Source organism: Octopus bimaculoides, chromosome 9, assembly GCF_046866305.1.
Source record: "Octopus bimaculoides isolate indiv1 chromosome 9, ASM4686630v1, whole genome shotgun sequence".
Lineage (NCBI taxonomy): Eukaryota > Metazoa > Mollusca > Cephalopoda > Octopoda > Octopodidae > Octopus > Octopus bimaculoides.
This window is the reverse complement of record NC_142936.1, coordinates 9,699,037-9,717,493: the sequence shown is the minus strand read 5'-3', so window position 1 is coordinate 9,717,493 and position 18,457 is coordinate 9,699,037. Positions and strand designations below refer to the sequence as shown.

General features: G+C 35.9%; 1 protein-coding gene across 39 annotated transcripts in view; it reads left to right on the top strand.

Annotated features, from left to right (window-relative positions):
• Positions 1-18,233, top strand: part of LOC106871661 (serine/threonine-protein kinase mig-15-like) — a 764,441-nt gene extending 746,208 nt beyond the window's left edge. For all 39 annotated transcript variants that reach the window (XM_089357111.1, XM_089357081.1, XM_089357079.1 and 36 more), the window contains 4 exons: positions 941-1,019; positions 8,051-8,131; positions 15,486-15,625; positions 17,696-18,233. In XM_089357111.1, the coding sequence (XP_089213237.1) occupies positions 941-1,019; positions 8,051-8,131; positions 15,486-15,625; positions 17,696-17,779 (384 nt within the window). In that variant the 3' untranslated portion in view covers positions 17,780-18,233. The remainder of the gene's footprint in view (positions 1-940; positions 1,020-8,050; positions 8,132-15,485; positions 15,626-17,695) is intronic.
• The last annotated feature ends 224 nt before the right edge of the window (positions 18,234-18,457 follow it).

Sequence of the window (18,457 nt, the reverse complement as noted above, 5' to 3'; positions counted from 1 at the left end):
ACTGCAGCGTAAGATTATTATTACATTTAAGCAATTAAATTTATGATTCTATTTTGGCTAAATCAAACTTTAGTTTGAAATCATTGGGTTAGAAAATCTTTAAACAGATTTCACTATTGAAGTAGTAATTATATGCAATTAAATATAAAACTGGTCCTCATAATCCTTTGATATACTTCTCTGCAGTCTACATGATAAATTGTTTATATTAAGATATATCTCCCCTCCTGCCATCTCACCGTCCTGCTTTATAAGACCTTCTTCATAACATTTGGCAAGAGGTTCCAACTAATGCCTCTCCCCCCCCCCTATATATCTCTCTCTCCCTCTCTCTCACGCATACATATGTGCATACACTTATACACACACACAGATACATAGAATCTATTTCTAAATGTGAAATGTGCAGATTTTACTTCATCTGATCAGATCCTCCAACATCTGACTATGTTATCGATAATTTCGTCACCACCTGCTACCCCACTGTTATTATGCTCTCATTGTAAACTCATTTGATATTGCTTTTTGTTTATTTGTTTGTTTTGATCTTTTATTTATTTTTTTTTTGTTAATATTTTCATGTAATCAATAAGTTTCTTTTTATCACCATCTTCCCACCTCTCATTTCGTTGTCTGTACGTTTGTGTTTATATGTTTGTTTAATTATTATTATTTTTTTTTTTTTATATATGATATTGAAATTTTAATTCATGCTATTGTTTGTTCATTTTTGTTGTTTTTGTTTTAATTTACGACATTGTTTGTTTATTTTAATTTGATATCGTTGTTGTTAAGTTTTAATTTCTTTCAGTATAGTCACAAATTGTTCCCATCCTGTTTCTATAAATGTTTCTATTTCGCTTAGATATTTCATCTTAATTGATTTCTTGTCTCTTCTTATACATTTCTCTTTTTTTTTCACTTCCATCTCTGTCTCCAGACCCAGGGCCCAATAACTCCACATACTATGGTAATTCTTCCTAACACAGATGGCTTACAGCTGCTCCTCTGCTACGACAGTAAGTATAATTAGCTTCCTTGATAATAATATTTCTTTTCACACAAAATACTAATTTTCCTTTTTAATATTCAGAATCTTTGGTTTTCTTTCACCTCTGGTACCGATAAATCAGAAGTGTAAATCTAAGAAAATTTCTTGAGAAGACCACATTTTATTTAACACCCTGCCAATACTTACTGATACACACACACACACACACATATATATATATATATATATATATATATACCAGTTCATCTCTAAATCTATGTCTTATCTTTTCTATTGAAGCTGATATAAAGTTATGATGTATGAAGTTTGGGTGGCTTTTTGTCATGTTAGCCATTAATTGTCTGTTCACTATATCTGGTGTATTCTGTGTGTGTGTGTGTATACAAGGTTGTGCATTGGTGTATATACTGTACTACATACATTGCTGTTAGATTCGTTATAAATTAATTGCAATCTTCTTCACATTATATACACTCACCTACACTGCTTCATTCAATTTCCACATTGTTTTCTAAAGAATCTAATATGACCTAAATTGCTTCAGAATTCATGTCTCTCACTCCTTCTCTCTCTCTCTCTCTCTCTCTCTAATAGCTATAATTGGTGATGAGCACGCTAAGCAAAAATCCTGTATATTTAATAGATTTTTCTGATTATTATTGTGAAAAAAAAAAAAAAGAGAGAAAAGAAAGTAAAAAGTTCAATTATTTCCTTAAAAAAAAAAGTTTCTCTTGGATTGGAACTGTGTAATAAAATGCAAACGGTTGTCATGGGAACCCTGCAGAGGTGGTACATTATTACATAGAAACGCCAAGCTGAAAATATTCATCACTTTGTAAATTGAGGTAGCACCACAGGAACGAACATGTTATCTTGTTCACTCAGTTCATATTCGTTGCCTTCCAATATACTTTTTAATTGGTCTTTTAGACTTTTCTTCTCAATCTAATCATTAATTTATCATATAATTTTCTGGCCACACTCTGACTTCTGATTCATCATGCACTGTCTCTTTACTGCAACCCCACCACCTCTGCAAAACCTCCTCCACCACCACCACCAATGTAATATTATTTTCTTTCACACCACATTAGTACTGCTTCCAGTTGTGCAGAAAGACATCTTTTACTTAATCGCAGTAACCTTCATTCTTCATTAGCTGTAATAATGAAGCTGAAAAAGTCAATATCGGACATGCAGAGAAGGGAATGCAAGAGATGCTGGAAAACAAGCTCTCCAGAATGTCCTAACTAGAAGATTAGAACCAAGCAAGACAATAACTCTAATTAGATTTCTATATTGCCTAATTTTCTCCGCTAGCTAATTCCCTGTTGCTGTGTTGTTGTTAGATTAAGAAGAGAGATCCATAGATTACATGTCAGTAGTGTGTCATGTTTTAGTGTTGCACATGCAACCATGCAACTGCACAGATGCAGAATACAGTCCATAGATGCTCATGAATGTCACACTTGGTAAATCTTGTGGTATTTTCTTGCGAAAAATAATTGCATTAGACTGCGACAAATTCAAGTCAGGCTTTCATTCTTCCCCAGTTCTCAAATCAGTGGATTCATTTCAGCAATTCCACATATATTTTAGATGACAGCCTCTATAAAGATCAAGCTCCGTTTTCAATACCTCCATCCAGCACCCTCTATTCCACCCCACCCCCACTCACACCAAGCCTTATTTGATAAGACAGTTTGTGTTATGCCATAACCATACTTCTGTGACAGAAATGTCTCTTTGACTGGTGCTACTGGAGTGGGGTAGGACTTTTTCTTTTGTATAGGTGAGGGGTGCTGAGTTTTCTTTTCAGCATGTTGTAATTGGATTCCACCCCCACCCCCCTCCCTATCTCCCTCCCTACCTCTCCACACATACACTCACATGCAAACACACACAGACTTTTGTTGCCCTTCGTTGCACCTCTATGACGTAGCTATGAGCTCATTGTTTTGGCATGTTTATTAATCAATGAGCTTGCAAGCAGCACCAGAAAAATTCCTATAGATATATCTCCAAGCTAATGCTGTTTGAGCACAAAACTCACCACCAGAGCTGCCTTTGCTAAGTGGATTCCATATAGTGTGATTAACCAGCTGGCCAAGTTAAAAACTGTGCTCTGGAAAATACAGGAATATTTCCATTAGTTTCAGAGAATAGTAACATAGAATGAGGGTGTCAAACAAACCTAAACTGATGTAATACAAACAGATACATGTGTATTTTCATTGATTCATTATCCAGAGCTTATTAAGTAGCAACATCTGGCTTTGCTCTCAAGGAAACTGTATTTATTGATATTGCATGGAGACTTACAGTAAAGAATATGTGAATATTAGAAACATTATATTTCGGTCCTTTCTTTCATACAGAATCTGCTAGTTTGGTGTCATAAACTGAACTTGAATTTGCAGACTGGTTAGAGTGGTGTACCGCTAGATTACTAGTGTTTTGAATGGAGATAAATTCTTTAGTAGTACCATCTGGTGTGAGTATAGCTTTGAGTTAATACCTAGCTGCTATAAATTGTTGGTGCAGCATAGAGCTAATGGCTCAGTTCTATCTACTGTTGAATAATGGAGATATTAGAAGTGAATTAGATTATCTAAGAAGCTAAGATAGTGTAAATGTGTCCAATCCTAGTTCACTGTTGTTCTACCTGATGTTGTCAATACAAAGATTACAACCGCTGTACATTTTGTCACTGTATCTTCACTTGCTTAATATCTAACCAGTACAGTTCATTAAAAGGGTGTGAATGTGTGTGTGTTGTATACTGACACACACACACACAAATGTATAATGTGCATTTTTGTGTGTTGGTGGGTGGGGGGATCTCCCATTATTCTCTCTCATCTGTTACCTATTGTCAACATCCATCACTCTCTCTTTCACACTACTCTCTCCTCCCACTCTCACCTTTCTAGTACTCTGTCTTCTAAAACATCACTCTAACCCCCATTTTACAACCCATGGTGTTTCTATTGAACATCTTCACTAACAATGGTAGCTATCTATCACTCTTTTTCTCTTGCTTTACATTCTTCCCTTTCTTCCTCTCTTGCTTCTCTCAATCTGGTTTAGGGACAGTCGGAACCTTAAAAACTGCCAGGAGTAATAATGATCCACATCCAAAATTGATTACTTCACTGGAGTTTGCTCTCACAATTTGGGTTCCATTACTTACAAACAAGGCTGACTGAAGTTACCAGCAACTTGAAATATAACAGTGAGACAAAATTCCAAACCTGCCTAGATGGTTAATTAACAATGTCTCGTTCCTACATTTCAAGTTTGGCATAGATTTTATGGCTGGATACCTTTCCTATTGCCAACCTGTTTACAAAATGTACCGGATATATTTCATCATGCCATCAGCACTGAAAAGGTTGTCATAGCCTCTACAAGACTAAATATCTTGTTACTTTATATTGTCTCCAACATGTTGTGCTTCATTGTGGAACCAGCATTAAAGGGGTTGCTATGTCCCTAGCAAGACTAAATAATTATCTGGTTTAGGGACAAGTGAGCCCTCAGATTCTGGTGGATGAATGGAGATAATATGGAGAAACAATGATTCTTTAGACTAACCCATATGAAATAAACTCTCAAGTACCAATGCCAAAATAAAATACACCCAGTATATTGTAAGGTGGTTTGCAGGTAACTGAAGCTACTGTAGAGTGGAGATAATTATTTAGTCTTGCTAGAGACATAGCAACCCCTTTAATGCTGGTTCCACAATGAAGCACAACATGTTGGAGACTATACAGAATAAACAAGATATTTAGTCTTGTAGAGGCTATGACAACCTTTTCAGTGCTGATGGCATGATGAAATATATCCAGAACATCTTGTAAACAGGTTGGCAACAGGAAAGGTATCCAGCCATAAAACCTATGCCAAACTTGAAATGTAGGAACGAGACATTGTTAATTAACCATCTAGGCAGGTTTGGAATTTTGTTTCACTGTTATATTTCAAGTTGCTGGTAACTTCAGTCAGCCTTGTTTGTAAGTAATGGAACCCAAATTGTGAGAGCAAACTCCAGTGAAGTAATCAATTTTGGATGTGGATCATTTATTACTCCTGGCAGTTTTTAAGGTTCTGACTGTTCCTATAATTCTTTAGTACAGTTTATTTATTGGAAGTTGGTCTTGATTTAGCCCATTTTTGAAGCCACCCTTGTGTTAGAATTTATCTGTAGGTGTTAAGAGAATAATAATAATACTAATCATAATAATAATAATAATAATAATAATAATAATAATAATTGTGATATATTGTGGCATATACTGTCATTGTTGTTGCTATTCAATGATGACTCTTAATAAGAACAAAAATTTTCTGACATGTGCAAAGTTGTGAAAACATCTGTAAACTTCAACATTAATTAATTTCTATGAAACTAATTAGGTTATCTTTGTTCGTATATATTAGCGCATCTGACATATTTATAAGCTACATGTCAGTTGCTCTAATACATATGAACAAAGAGGAAATTATGGCAAATAATACAAAAGGAAAAATAAAATGAAGAACAGAAAAGAAAAAGAATTGAAACAAAGTCATATTTTAATATTTTTCAGCAAACTTTGTCTAAATTGAAATAATTTCTGCATGTTGCTTAATAAAGAAACATCAACTGTTGCGTATAGATAACTTGAGTTTAATACATTTTCATTTCCATTTCATTTCTGATATTGCTGCAAGAAACAATAGCAATGAGGGCGATTCATATTCTTTCTTTCTTTCTTTCACATGTATTCTATTATAGCTTTGGTGTTTTTCAGATTTTGCAATGTTTAACCTCTTCTGCTATGTCACTAAACAATACAGCTGTTCTTAAATTGATATTGCATACATTAAGTAATTCTCCTCCACACCACCAGTACTGTGTAGTGATTGCTATTGTTGTTGTTATTATTATTATTGTAGTTGTTGTTTTTATCTATATTCTGCTGGCTTTCTGACTATCTGCCTGCCAGGATTGTCGAATGAGAATAGAGAATACATCATGTCTGTTTGTATGCATATATGTGAGAGAGAGAGAGAGAGAGAGAGGTAAAATATCTAGATTTTTACCTCCTGTCGAATGAAGTTATTATATTTCTCAGCATACACCATATACAGGTATATACAAAAATAATACAACAGTCACTCAAAATATGCATATTTCAAATGCTCTTCGCTAATTATCATGGTAATTTTGAAACCCATATGCAGCGGCGTAGCTAGGGTAAACCACGCCCAGGGCAAGCTGCAAAAACGCACCCCATTGCAAAATTCACAATATTATACAGTACTTATTTGTTACAAGTAATTAATGCTTTAAAGCAATAATTTAGGAATAATTACTTTACCAGGGTTCATTTACCTGCTGGTTCGGTACAGCCTGTAATTCAAAGTATATTCTTTGAATGTTTCCTTTTACGAAATCTCCTTATTTTAAGCCTTCTCTGATTAAAACATTAAAAAACCTAAAGTGTGAAATGAGATGTAAAAAAAACAAAAAACAAATATACAATTGTTTAAAGTCTCATCTTTCTTGCTTTTGATGTGCCCCCTCCCCCGTTACGCTACTGCTCGTGGTTGACGGTGAATGTTTTTCTCGTTTTTGTGTGTGCATACACACATCTACATGTATATATACTTGTGTAGTTTCTATAAGATGTATTCAGTTTTGCATTGAAATAAAAGTTTGTGGAGTGATAACTCATATAAATAAAAGAAGTGGCCAGATAAATGAAGGAACACAGTTTTGGCCTGGTTAGAACTAGTTTACTTTTGAAGTACTTAGAACCATGCATGGTTACTTAGTATATCTGTTGGTATATCTGAAGATATATTTGGAATTAATCATGTGCATGTTCTCTTGTCAGGTTATAACCTGAACTTTGTTTTAGTGTAAGGTAAGTGTGTATCCCCCCCCCCCATCAACAGCTGTTGATTAGAGATCACTATAATTTTGGCACCTTCCAAAAGTATCACTCCATCTGTGCCAAGGCACATTGATGCTACCAAGGAAATCTTTTGGCCAACTCTAGCACACCAAACCATACCAGATGCTGTTGTAATCGCTCTAACCATGTAGCATCTATTTTAATTTACTACCTGTACATGATTTATTTGTTGCTGTTAAGTTTGGTCTTTTTCTCACATGTCCAAGCATTCTTCCTGCTTCCCTCATCAGTCAGTGAATCCCTGCTCTCACTACAAACTTATGGCATTCCTCCACTATTGGAAGCACCTTACACTACCATCCTCGTGCCTCACACAATTCTTGAAGACCTTCATGTTTTAAGCTCTTTCTTTCATTTGTCAAGGCTTTGTCAGTTCAACGACCGTAATTTCTTTGTCAAGTGAGACCATTGCCAGATGATAGCAAAGCTGCATTATTGCCATATGGTTTGGGAACCCAATTGATTGTCTTAAATCCATCTTCCTATTGTTCAGAAGTTGGCATCTCAGCTTCCCTTTGTTCATGTTCCTGAATTCTTTCTCCTCTTCCTTATAGAGAGGACAATATGCAACTTGGTGTTGATTTCTATTGCATTGGCACCGTTGATTATAGTTTTAGTGCATCAGCAAGGATACTAAAGAATTTGTTATGCTACTCGGATATACTCTGCAGAGGGTGATAAAACGCACACACCTGTATGCAGCACTGTAAATATAAATCCCCTATAGAAGTTTTTGAGGACGAATACAACATTGCATTAGTTTCCCTTTATATTTGATAAGCTTGAAACCTCAAAAGCCCTCTCAAATATCAGGTAACTTTTGCATCACAACTACAAGAACCAGGGCATCTACAGTTTAATAAGTCTTAAACACAATATCTTCAGCAAATTTGAACTCAGATTGTATTTACAACTTGACCCAATCTGATTTGTGTGTATATGTTTTCTTTATTTGGTTTAAAGCATTATGGTTATTGCCATGCTGGAGCCTTGTGGGTAAATGTCTGAACATTTCTTTGTAAGGTCAGCATATATCTAAATTCATCTCTTTCTTTCTGTCTCTCTCCAGATGAAGGAGTTTATGTGAACACTAGTGGCAAGATTACAAAAAATGTTGTTCTACAATGGGGTGAACTCCCTACATCTGTTGGTAAGTATGTTTACATCTATTACAATCCAAAACTGACGACCCCTCATATAACCTCTTCCACCTGACAACAACCTTTGTTTGCTCATTATCTTACACACATACAGACAGTTTACATCACCTCCTGACTTACCCATCTTTCTTCTATTTTACTCAAATTAATGTCATTTCATTCCTAAAACCTTGAATTACATCTCTCTCTTTCTCTCTCTCATATTGGTTTAAAATTTTGGCACTGAGCCAGCAATTTTGGGGGTGAGAATAAGTAGATTACTTCAACCCCAGTGTTCAACTGGTACTTATTTTATTGACCTTGAAAGGATGAGAAGTAAAGTCGACTTTGGTGGCATTTGAACTCAGAATGTGAAGACAGATGAAATATCACAAAGCATTTTGTCCAGTGTGCTAAAAATTCTGCCAGCTCGCCACACCCTCTCTCTCTCTCTTTATATATATAAAGCCAAAAACTGACCAAAGCCTTGCGAGTGGATTTGGTTGACGGAAACTGAAAAAAGCCTGAAAAGCAGACATTAAACGATGATGATGATACAAATTATAAAAATAATTTGTAAAAATATACAGGGCAGTATTGTTTCTACATTGTGGATTTTCACTGATTGTGGGGGTATTTTGGAACATAACACCCACAATAGACAAGGGATTATTGTACCTTGGACCGGGCTGCGTGTTGTGTTCTTGGGCAAGACACTTTATTTCACATTCCTCCAGTTTCACTCAGCTGTAGAAATGAGTTGCGATGTCACTGGTGCCAAGCTGTATCAGCCTTTGACCTTCTCTTGGATAACATCGGTGGCATGAAGAGGGGAGGCTGGTATGCAAGGGTGACTGCTGGTCTTCCATGAAAACAACCCTAGGTTGTGCATTCGCTGGTGAGGCGATTTTTCTGCCCAGACTTTTTACCCCGGGAAGGGAACCTCTTCATACCTGTATCATGATTTTGAATTCTAGATTTATATATATGTTTATACATTCATATTCTTGTTGCATGAACCGATACACACAAAATGAGAAACTCAGAGTAACAGTTGAATGAATGATTGGTTTCAAATCAATAAACAAACCACATGCGTTGAGTACCGTTTCATTTGTTTCTATGTCCAAACACAACACACACACATTAATGTTTTTGCTCTCTTCTCCCTTTCTACCTCACTATTTTCTACTCTCTCTCTCTCTCTCGCCCCAGCTTACTCTCTCGTTTATGCCTCACCAAAGACAGGAAATAACAGAATTTCCTCCCCCTCCCCCCCCCACACTCCATCAATTACTAACAATAATTAAGACTATTATGATTTAAATTGATTGACAATTATAGGATATTGATTGCTCTCCAGTGAACACAGCTGCTACATCCAACCAGCACACACACACACACACACACATTCTCTCTTTCTCTCTCATTTCTCCCCCCACTCCACCCTTCATTTAACTCTAATTATTTATTCTCAAACTAAAAATATAGCATTCTCTCTTTCGTTTTCTCTTAAACATACAGATGCATAAACGTATAAATGTATACATGTTATGCATAAATTATACACACACACACACAAATAATACTCATAAATTCATACAACTGTGTAATGCGTATGTACATATGCATGCGCGTTTGTATACATGTATGCATATATACATACATACATATACACATCACACACAATTTCACATGTATACTCACACACACACACATACATGCATACATATGCACACTTTCTTATTTTTCAGAATATTTTTGTTTGTTTTTTTTGCAATCAAGTTATCTTACATCCATTTGTTTTACATAAATTTTCTCTTATCTTTCTTTTCATTTTATCATTATTATCGTTATCATCATTATTATTATGACAAACTTTATACATTGTTCTTTTTTGCTGTAATTCTTCTCATCTTTTCTCCTGACCTCTATTCTACTACTCACACTTTCTCTGTTTTTTTTTTAATTTTTAAATTTTTTATTTCCCTTTTCTTGTTTTCAATCCTTGTCGTCGTTGCTATCACTACTGCAATTACTCTTTTATTGTATTTTCAATGCTCTTCATGTTTACTACTACTACTGCTACAGGCTAGCATCTATTTTCAACTGTATATTTACGTACATATGTGTATACTTGTATCTTTGGGATCTCAACCTAGTTCTCTGCATTGATGATAGAATATCGGAATACATGATCTGATCAATAAATATCCGAACTGTTGCCATAGTAACAAAGCTAAAATATGCAGAGGGGAAGTCGCTTGGCATGGATTGACCTTGACCTCTGCTGTGCATGCGCAGTAAGTTTTAACATTGTAGCTCACTTCCGCTGTTTACAGCAGTGCTTGGAAGGAAGGTGTGTAGCGTGTGATCATTGCATTGACAACGACAGAGGAAGTTGAGCACAGAATCTGCATCAGATTTTGCCAAAAGCTTGGTGATTCTTGCTCAGAGGCATGCACAAAGTTTTCATTGTTCTTGATACGATCAAGGAGATCTTGTGCAACTGAAACCCCGAGTGTCCTTTTGGTCAACTGAAATCAGTTTTGGCACAAACTTGGCAGACATGTGTCTCATACCCTAATCTTCAGTGATAATAGACTGAACCGAATGGTAATTAATCTGCACATCCTCTGGCTTTATCTATGGAATTGTTCCACAGCTATGTTACCTCTCTTTTTGGTTGGCACCTTGCTCCGTTTACAGATTTGGCCTGTTACCCTCGGTAGGTTGTCCTACGGAACCACCCAATTATCTCCTGTTTTGTCATGTGTGTCAGTTAATACATCTGACTTTATATTTGTCCTACCACTTTCAACCTTCTTGTCAGCTTTGGTCATCATCATCATCATCATCATCACCATGGGTTGGATGGTTTGACAAGATCCCACAGCCAAAGGGCTGTGTCATGCTCCAATGTTAATTTTGACATGGTCACTACAACTGGATGCCCTTCTTAATGCCCCAACTACTTTTACGGTGTATACTGGCTACTTTCCTCATGCCATGGGCACTACTGAGGTTGCTGATTAAATTGCAAGACAGGAAAATAACAAGAAAGGCTTGCTTTCTTCTGCCTTTTGACCCATCTAGCTGTTATTCTGAAGCCACTAACCACTGGTCTGTATCGGTTGCTACATTCTCTACCTAAGATAATCTTAGTATTTACAAGCAACTACTAATCCCTTTTCCTGATCCTGTTTGGTGCAAAGCCTGTATGGCTTCGGTAATCACCCAGCTGACTAGCCAGTTTCTTGAAACTGATGTGGCAGATGGTAGGATCGTTTGCATCACAGAAATTCAGGAATACTGATCTTTCCTTATTTTCTGTACCATCAACGTAAGGACCATTTTGCAAGCAGAGTGCTCGTTAATGTCCAGCATGTTCGTTAAAATTGTTAGTTATGAAAATGGGTTTGCTGTCATTCATTTTGGAAGTAGTCTCCAGAAGAATCTCATAAAAATGGTCTTCTCTTCATCTACTGACCTGACTTTGATGCATAAGAGATAAATGTCACTGTCATGCTATCCAAGACTCACCTGATCTTAATTATCCTATCACATGCTGGTTCCCTCAATTATCTTATCTATCCATTTCTCTGCAAGCAATATTGCCAGCCCGACCTACTCCATCTCTGTTACCCAGTCAGAAGAATTTGTATTTCTATCCCTTGTGTGTATGTGTGTAGATAATATGAAAGGCTGAATATATGTATGTATGTGTGTGTGTATGTGTATACACACAGACAGACACACACATGCTGGTCACAGGACATACTGTTGTACCAACACGACCAAGGCAAGACTTTCCTGGGCCAGATCTATGGTGACTGATGGATACCTTCTACACTCACACATACATGTATATATAATTTCTCTCTCCCCACTTCTTTTTCTGCCTCTCTCTCTCTCTCTATATATATATATATATGTATATATATATATATATATATATAAAGAAATTTGGATGACAAAGGAGTAAATAATTAGGTTATTAACTTCTTTAGCTTACAGGTGTTTCTGCTATAAGATGCAATGCACTCATAGTCAAGTGCTTGAGTATCACCATATAGCTTCATCAGAGCAGCAAACATAAAGTGCATTTTTATTTTGGAAAACATTTACATATATATATCATCATCATCGTTTAGCATCCGCTTTCCATGCTGGCATGGGTTGGACGGACTGAGGACTGGCAAGCCAGTTGGCTGCACCAGGCTTCAATTTGATCTGGCAAGGTTCCTGCAGCTGGATGCCCTTCTTAATGCCAACCACTCCAAGAGTGTAGTAGGTGCTTTTTACATACCGGTAGACTAGTAGGTAAAGGTGAGTGTAGATGAACTGGCTGAGGGGGACATTCTGAACTGTCCTGTCCTGGGTTCAATCCTGGCCAGGATGAGAGAAGGAGGTGAGAGTCTTTTTATTTTTTTTCGTTTATATATATAAATATATATAGCAGGGCAAATACTGTGATTTTTAATACCCTTTTTGAGCGGGGGATCGAATAAGTATTATAAACTATGTGGTTTCCACTGGGAATGGAAATCAAACCAAGAAGAATAAAAAAAGGGGGGGGGGTTTACACCATTCACTTCAATTTGCTGTAAGTCTTGAGGCATTCGAGACCACTTTGATGGAACACATATTAAGTTCTTGTTATGTCATCCTCATTACTTACAAGTTTGTATTGCAAGCTTTTCCCCACCTTGTTGGGTTTCTTCCCTTTTCTGCCTCTACACACAACTCCCATCTTTTCCTCTTTGAACTTTCATCATTATTTTTCCTTCTTTATTTTTTCTCTTCCATTGTATTCATTATTCCTTTATTTCCCTTCTCTGTCCTTGTCGCCGTCATAGACTTTATCATCTCGCCCACCAGAACCATAGTTACATCTCTCCATCTATCTACATATATATATATTATACATATGTGTGTGTGTGTGTGTGTGTGTGTATATATATATATGGCCATGTAATTTTTATGCTACCTTATCCAGCCTCTCATCAACTCTTCCTATCAGGATTCAACATGTTTTTTGACTGGCTTCATTTCAATTAGAGCCTATTGTCACCTCAACCCAGTACATCTTCATCTATTATTATTATTATTATTATTATTATTATCAACTTCATCATCAGTAGTAGTGATAGTAGTAGCAACATCTTCATTTTCTCGGATAACATAAAAATGATATCAGAGTTAAGGCAGCCTTAAAATTTGATTTGTTTTTCTCTAAAAGAACCAAGTTTTCTATAATTATGTGCAAAAAATTTTAAAAAGGGAAATAAAGTAATAAACAAAAAGTAAATTATTAAAATTTGAAGGTGAGAGATGTGGGAGGAGAGGGAGAGAAAGAGAGAGAGAATGTGTGTGTGTTGTAAGAAAATATAAAGAAAGTGAAAGTTCTGTGATGGCATTCCAAACGAACCCTATTGATCTTAACAACAGTTGCAAAAGCAGAAATGATGCTGACATAGTTTTGGGACGGAAACTGGCAACTTTTTCTCTTTTTTCTTCGTCTGAGATAATGAACTCATTCACAGTGACATATCAATAATTTACTCATTCTCATAGGAATGTAGTGGTGATGTTGTTGTAGTTGGTGGTGGTGATGGCTGTAGTTGTAGGAAGGTGTGTATATGTCTTTTTATGAGAAGTTGCTTTTTTTTTGTTCATGTGTTGTGGTTGTTCATCTTGGTATTTTGGTTTTTCCAGTTCACTAATATTAAAAATAAAAATCCTGTTATTTCTTCCAACAACACAATCATATATATTTATGCATCACTGACTGATTTAGATAGGTGTTAGTAGCAGTAATGGTAGTAATAGTAGTAGCAGCAGCAGAGGTTGTAGTAGTAGTTGTTGAGGATTGTAATAATTCAAATGTTGTTTACATGGATGTGTGAGCAACCAAATGTGTGGGGACAAGGAAACAGGGAATAAGAGAAGGTTGTGATATTTATATAAAATTAAGTATGTACATGAACGTGTGTCTGTGCATGCATGTGTGTGTATATATATGTATGTTTACCAGGTTGTTTAGTAAGTTGTATGTAAAACATGAAGTTCTTTTTCTAATAGGGAATTGTTGATAATTATTTTAAGGGCTTGGTTCATTCAGAAAAAGCCATCTCACAGTTTTCTAACATTCTCTCCATTCATTGGTTGTTGTAATAATGAAGTCAAATCAAACAGTGATATTTTGAAATAATTTATTACGCACAGGAGTGGCTGTGTGGTAAGTAGCTTGCTTACCAACCACATGGTTCCGGGTTCAGTCCCACTGCGTGGCACCTTGGGTAAGTGTCTTCTACTATAGCCTCGGGCCGACCAAAGCCTTGTGAGTAGATTTGATAGACGGAAACTGAAAGAAGCCCGTCGTATATATATATATATATATATATATCATCATCATCGTTTAACGTCCACTTTCCATGCTAGCATGGGTTGTATGTGTGTGTTTGTCCCCCCAGCATCACTTGACAACCAATGCTGGTGTGTTTACGTCCCCATAATTTAGCGGTTCGGCAAAAGAGATCGATAGAATAAGTACTAAGCTTACAAAGAAGAAGTCCTGGGGTCGATTTGCGCTCAACTAAAGGCGGTGCTCCAGCATGACCACAGTCAAATGACTGAAACAAGTAAAAGAGTAAAGAGTTATAAGTTTCATACATAATGGCATTGTTACTAAAACATGAAATTAATGAATGTAGAATACAATTACATATATTATTAACTAATGAAATATTTTGCATAATATAAGAGAACTGAATTAAAAACTGTTTAGTATGTGTCACAGCATTTTTTTCTTGCGTGGTCATTCCCCCTAACTTTAGAACCTGACTATGCCTCTGACACACACACACACACACTCTCTCTCTCTCTCTCTCTGTTTCTACTGCAATACAACAAATACCCACTGCAGCTTCTGTTTGTTTTATTTTATTTTTTTCATATTTCTTTTTTTAATTTTTCTCCCTTTGATTGTTTTTTAAAGTCCAGTGTTTCTTTTCATATTTAACACGAGTAAAACTGTGAGCAGTCACAACATCTGATGAAATAACTGATGTTCCTTTGAAAGGTTTGCCTGATAAGGTGACCATTTCACTGACATCTATTCCAGATAATACAGTTCTATATTTAAGAGATGAGGAATTATTTACATTTGACGGATATTTCTCCTGACGAAGGCTGGAGGGTATATCAGCCGAAACGTTGTGTTAACAACAAACAAGATGAGGAGAAATATCCGTCAAATGTAAATAATGTATCTATTCCAGAATATAGATGTGTGCCTGTACTGACAGTGGTTGCAACGACTCCCCATATAATTCTATTCTTTTTTTTTTTTAACTATTTCAGCCTACATCAGTACTGGTCAGATCATGGGTTGGGGAAATAAAGCTATTGAGATCAGAGCAGCAGACACGGGTCACTTGAATGGAGTTTTTATGCACAAAAAAGCCCAAAAACTCAAATTTTTGTGTGAACGCAATGATAAGGTAAATATTTTGTTGCTATTTTTTAAGAATCCAGTGTTAATTCTTTTAACCCTTTTGTTACCATTTTTCTCTTGAACCACACAGCTTTCCTTTCAATTAATTTAGAAAACAATGAATAATTTAATGAAATAACTTTGTTATTGTTAATCTTAAGTGTGGAACATGAATTAACAAGAAATTTTGATAGCAAGTTTTAATTTTTATATCACTCTAACCTTTGTTGAGATGTTCTGTGTTTCTTTCAATTAATTTTAAATATAACAAAGAATTTAGTAAAATAACTTAGTCGCAATTTATGTTCCTAATGCTAGCTTCATGATAACTAAGATTTGGTGGAAGATTTTAATTCAAAATTTATGAAAACAAGACATTTGTGCTACAGAGCCAGAGGCGGTTTCAGCTGGGTTGGTATCAAAAGAGTTAAGAATTGTTTCTTTATTATACATTTTAACCGTTTTGTTACCATATTTCTGTTGAAATGCTCCATTTTTCTTTCAATTGATTTTAAATATAGCAAAGAATTTAGTAAAATAACTTAGTTATTATTCAGCTAGTGTTAGGAACATAAATTGTGACTAAGGTTTGATGGAAGACTTTAATTCAGAACATTTGAAAACAAGACATTTGTATGACAGAGCCAGAGCCGGTTACAGCCGGATTGGTATCAAAAGGGTTAAAACAGGAAGTTTGTGCCATAAAACCTAGAGCGGTCTTAGATACTTTTTAGTATAGGCGCAGGAGTGGCTGTGTGGTAAGTAGCTTGCTTACCAACCACATGGTTCTGGGTTCAGTCCCACTGTGTAGCACCTTGGGCAAGTGTCTTCTACTATAGCCTCGGGCCGACCAAAGCCTTGTGAGTGGATTTGATAGATGGAAACTGAAAGAAGCCCGTCGTATATATATATGCATGTTTGTGTGTCTGTGTTTGTCCCCCCAACATTGCTTAACAACAGATGCTGATGTGTTTACGTCCCCGTAACTTAGAGGTTTGGCAAAAAGAGACCGATAGAATAAGTACTAGGCTTACAAAGAAGTCCTGGGGTCGATTTGCTCGACTAAAGGCAGTGCTCCAGCATGGCTGCAGTCAAATGACTGAAACAAGTAAAAGAGTATCAAAAAGGTTAAATAGAATCTTCTTAAAGAAAGTTTGTGTTACATGATCTTAGAACCCAATAATATTGACATTTGAATATTATTTAAATTTAAAACTTTATATTACAAGTTTATGCCCTGTCAAGATTTATACTGAAGTTGACTACTTTTCCACGACAGAACAAATGGGGTTGTCTCCCTTGTATTGGCCCCAGTGTTCAACTGGTACTTATTTTATTATTGACCCCAAAAAGGATGAAAGGCAAAGTTGAACCCAGTGTTAATAATGATCCTTTTGATTACGGGCACAAGACCTGAAAATTGGTGGAAGGGGTTCGGTGAATTACATCGGTCCCAGTGTGCAACGGGTACTTATATTCTCGAGCCCCCGAATGGGTGGAAAGCAAAGTCAACCTCAGTGATATTTGAACACAGAGCGTAGAGACAGGGGAATGCTGCAAAGCAATTATGTTAATGACTCTTCCAGCTTGTCACCATACAATAATCCTTTCTACTATAGACACAAGGCCTGAAATTTTGGGGGAGGGAACTAGTCGATTACAATCGACCCCGAAAAGATGAATGGCAAAGTCGACCTCAGCGGAATTTGAACTCAGAACGTAGTGACAGACAAAATACCACTAAGCATTTCTCCCAGCATGCTAACGATTAATAATAATAATTATTATTATTATTATCCTTTCTACTATAGACACAAGGCCTGAAATTTTGGGGGAGGAAACGAGTCGATTACATTGACCCCAGTGTTTCACTGGTACTCAATTTATCGACCCCGAAAGGGTGAAAAGCAAAGTCAGCCTCGGCGGAAATTGAACTCAGAATGTAGCGACAGACAAAAGACCACTAAGCATTTCTCCCAGCATGCTAATAGTAGAGATAGGATCGAAATAGTAGTAAATGTATATTTTCTGCTGAGCTAACACTAAAGTTGTTTTTGTTTTATTCGTTTACTTTCAGGTTTTCTTCTCATCCGTGCGGTCTGGCTCATCTTGCCAAATATACTTCATGACTTTAAACAGACCTGGTTTGACCAACTGGTGAACTGGACACAACTGAGACAGCAACTTTAATACATAAACACTCACACATGCACACACACACACACATACTCACACTTACACAACATGGACACATCCATACATGCACACGAATATATATATGTATGTATGTATATATATATATATGCATACATGAAAATGTCTATTTGTGTGCATGTGTTTTAATATGTATATTTATGTATTTTACATGTATGTATACATTTTTATGTATATACACATATAGCCACATATATACTGGTGTATGGATATATATATGTATGTAGCTATGTATAAGTGTGTGTGTGTGTGTCAAACTCAAACATACACACACACACACACAAATATGGTATGCCTACTTTATCACAACGGCAAGAATCTGCCTTTTTAAAGTCTTCTAGGCCCATACCTATTCTAACCCAAACTCCAGTTGCTGATAACCTGTGTCTGAAATCCAAAAACCAATAACTTTTCATTAGACAAGTCAATGATCTATAATTTCATAATATAGTCATCTTATTTTCCTGAGGACAATTTAAACTGCCATCTTCCCTTTTCCCACCTGTCTTTTTTTTTTTTTTTGTTGTTGTTCATTTGTTTTTATTTTTTTAATTTAATACATATATATAATATATATATATATATTTTTACTTTCTTGTCCGGTTACCCATATTTCTCTTCACCA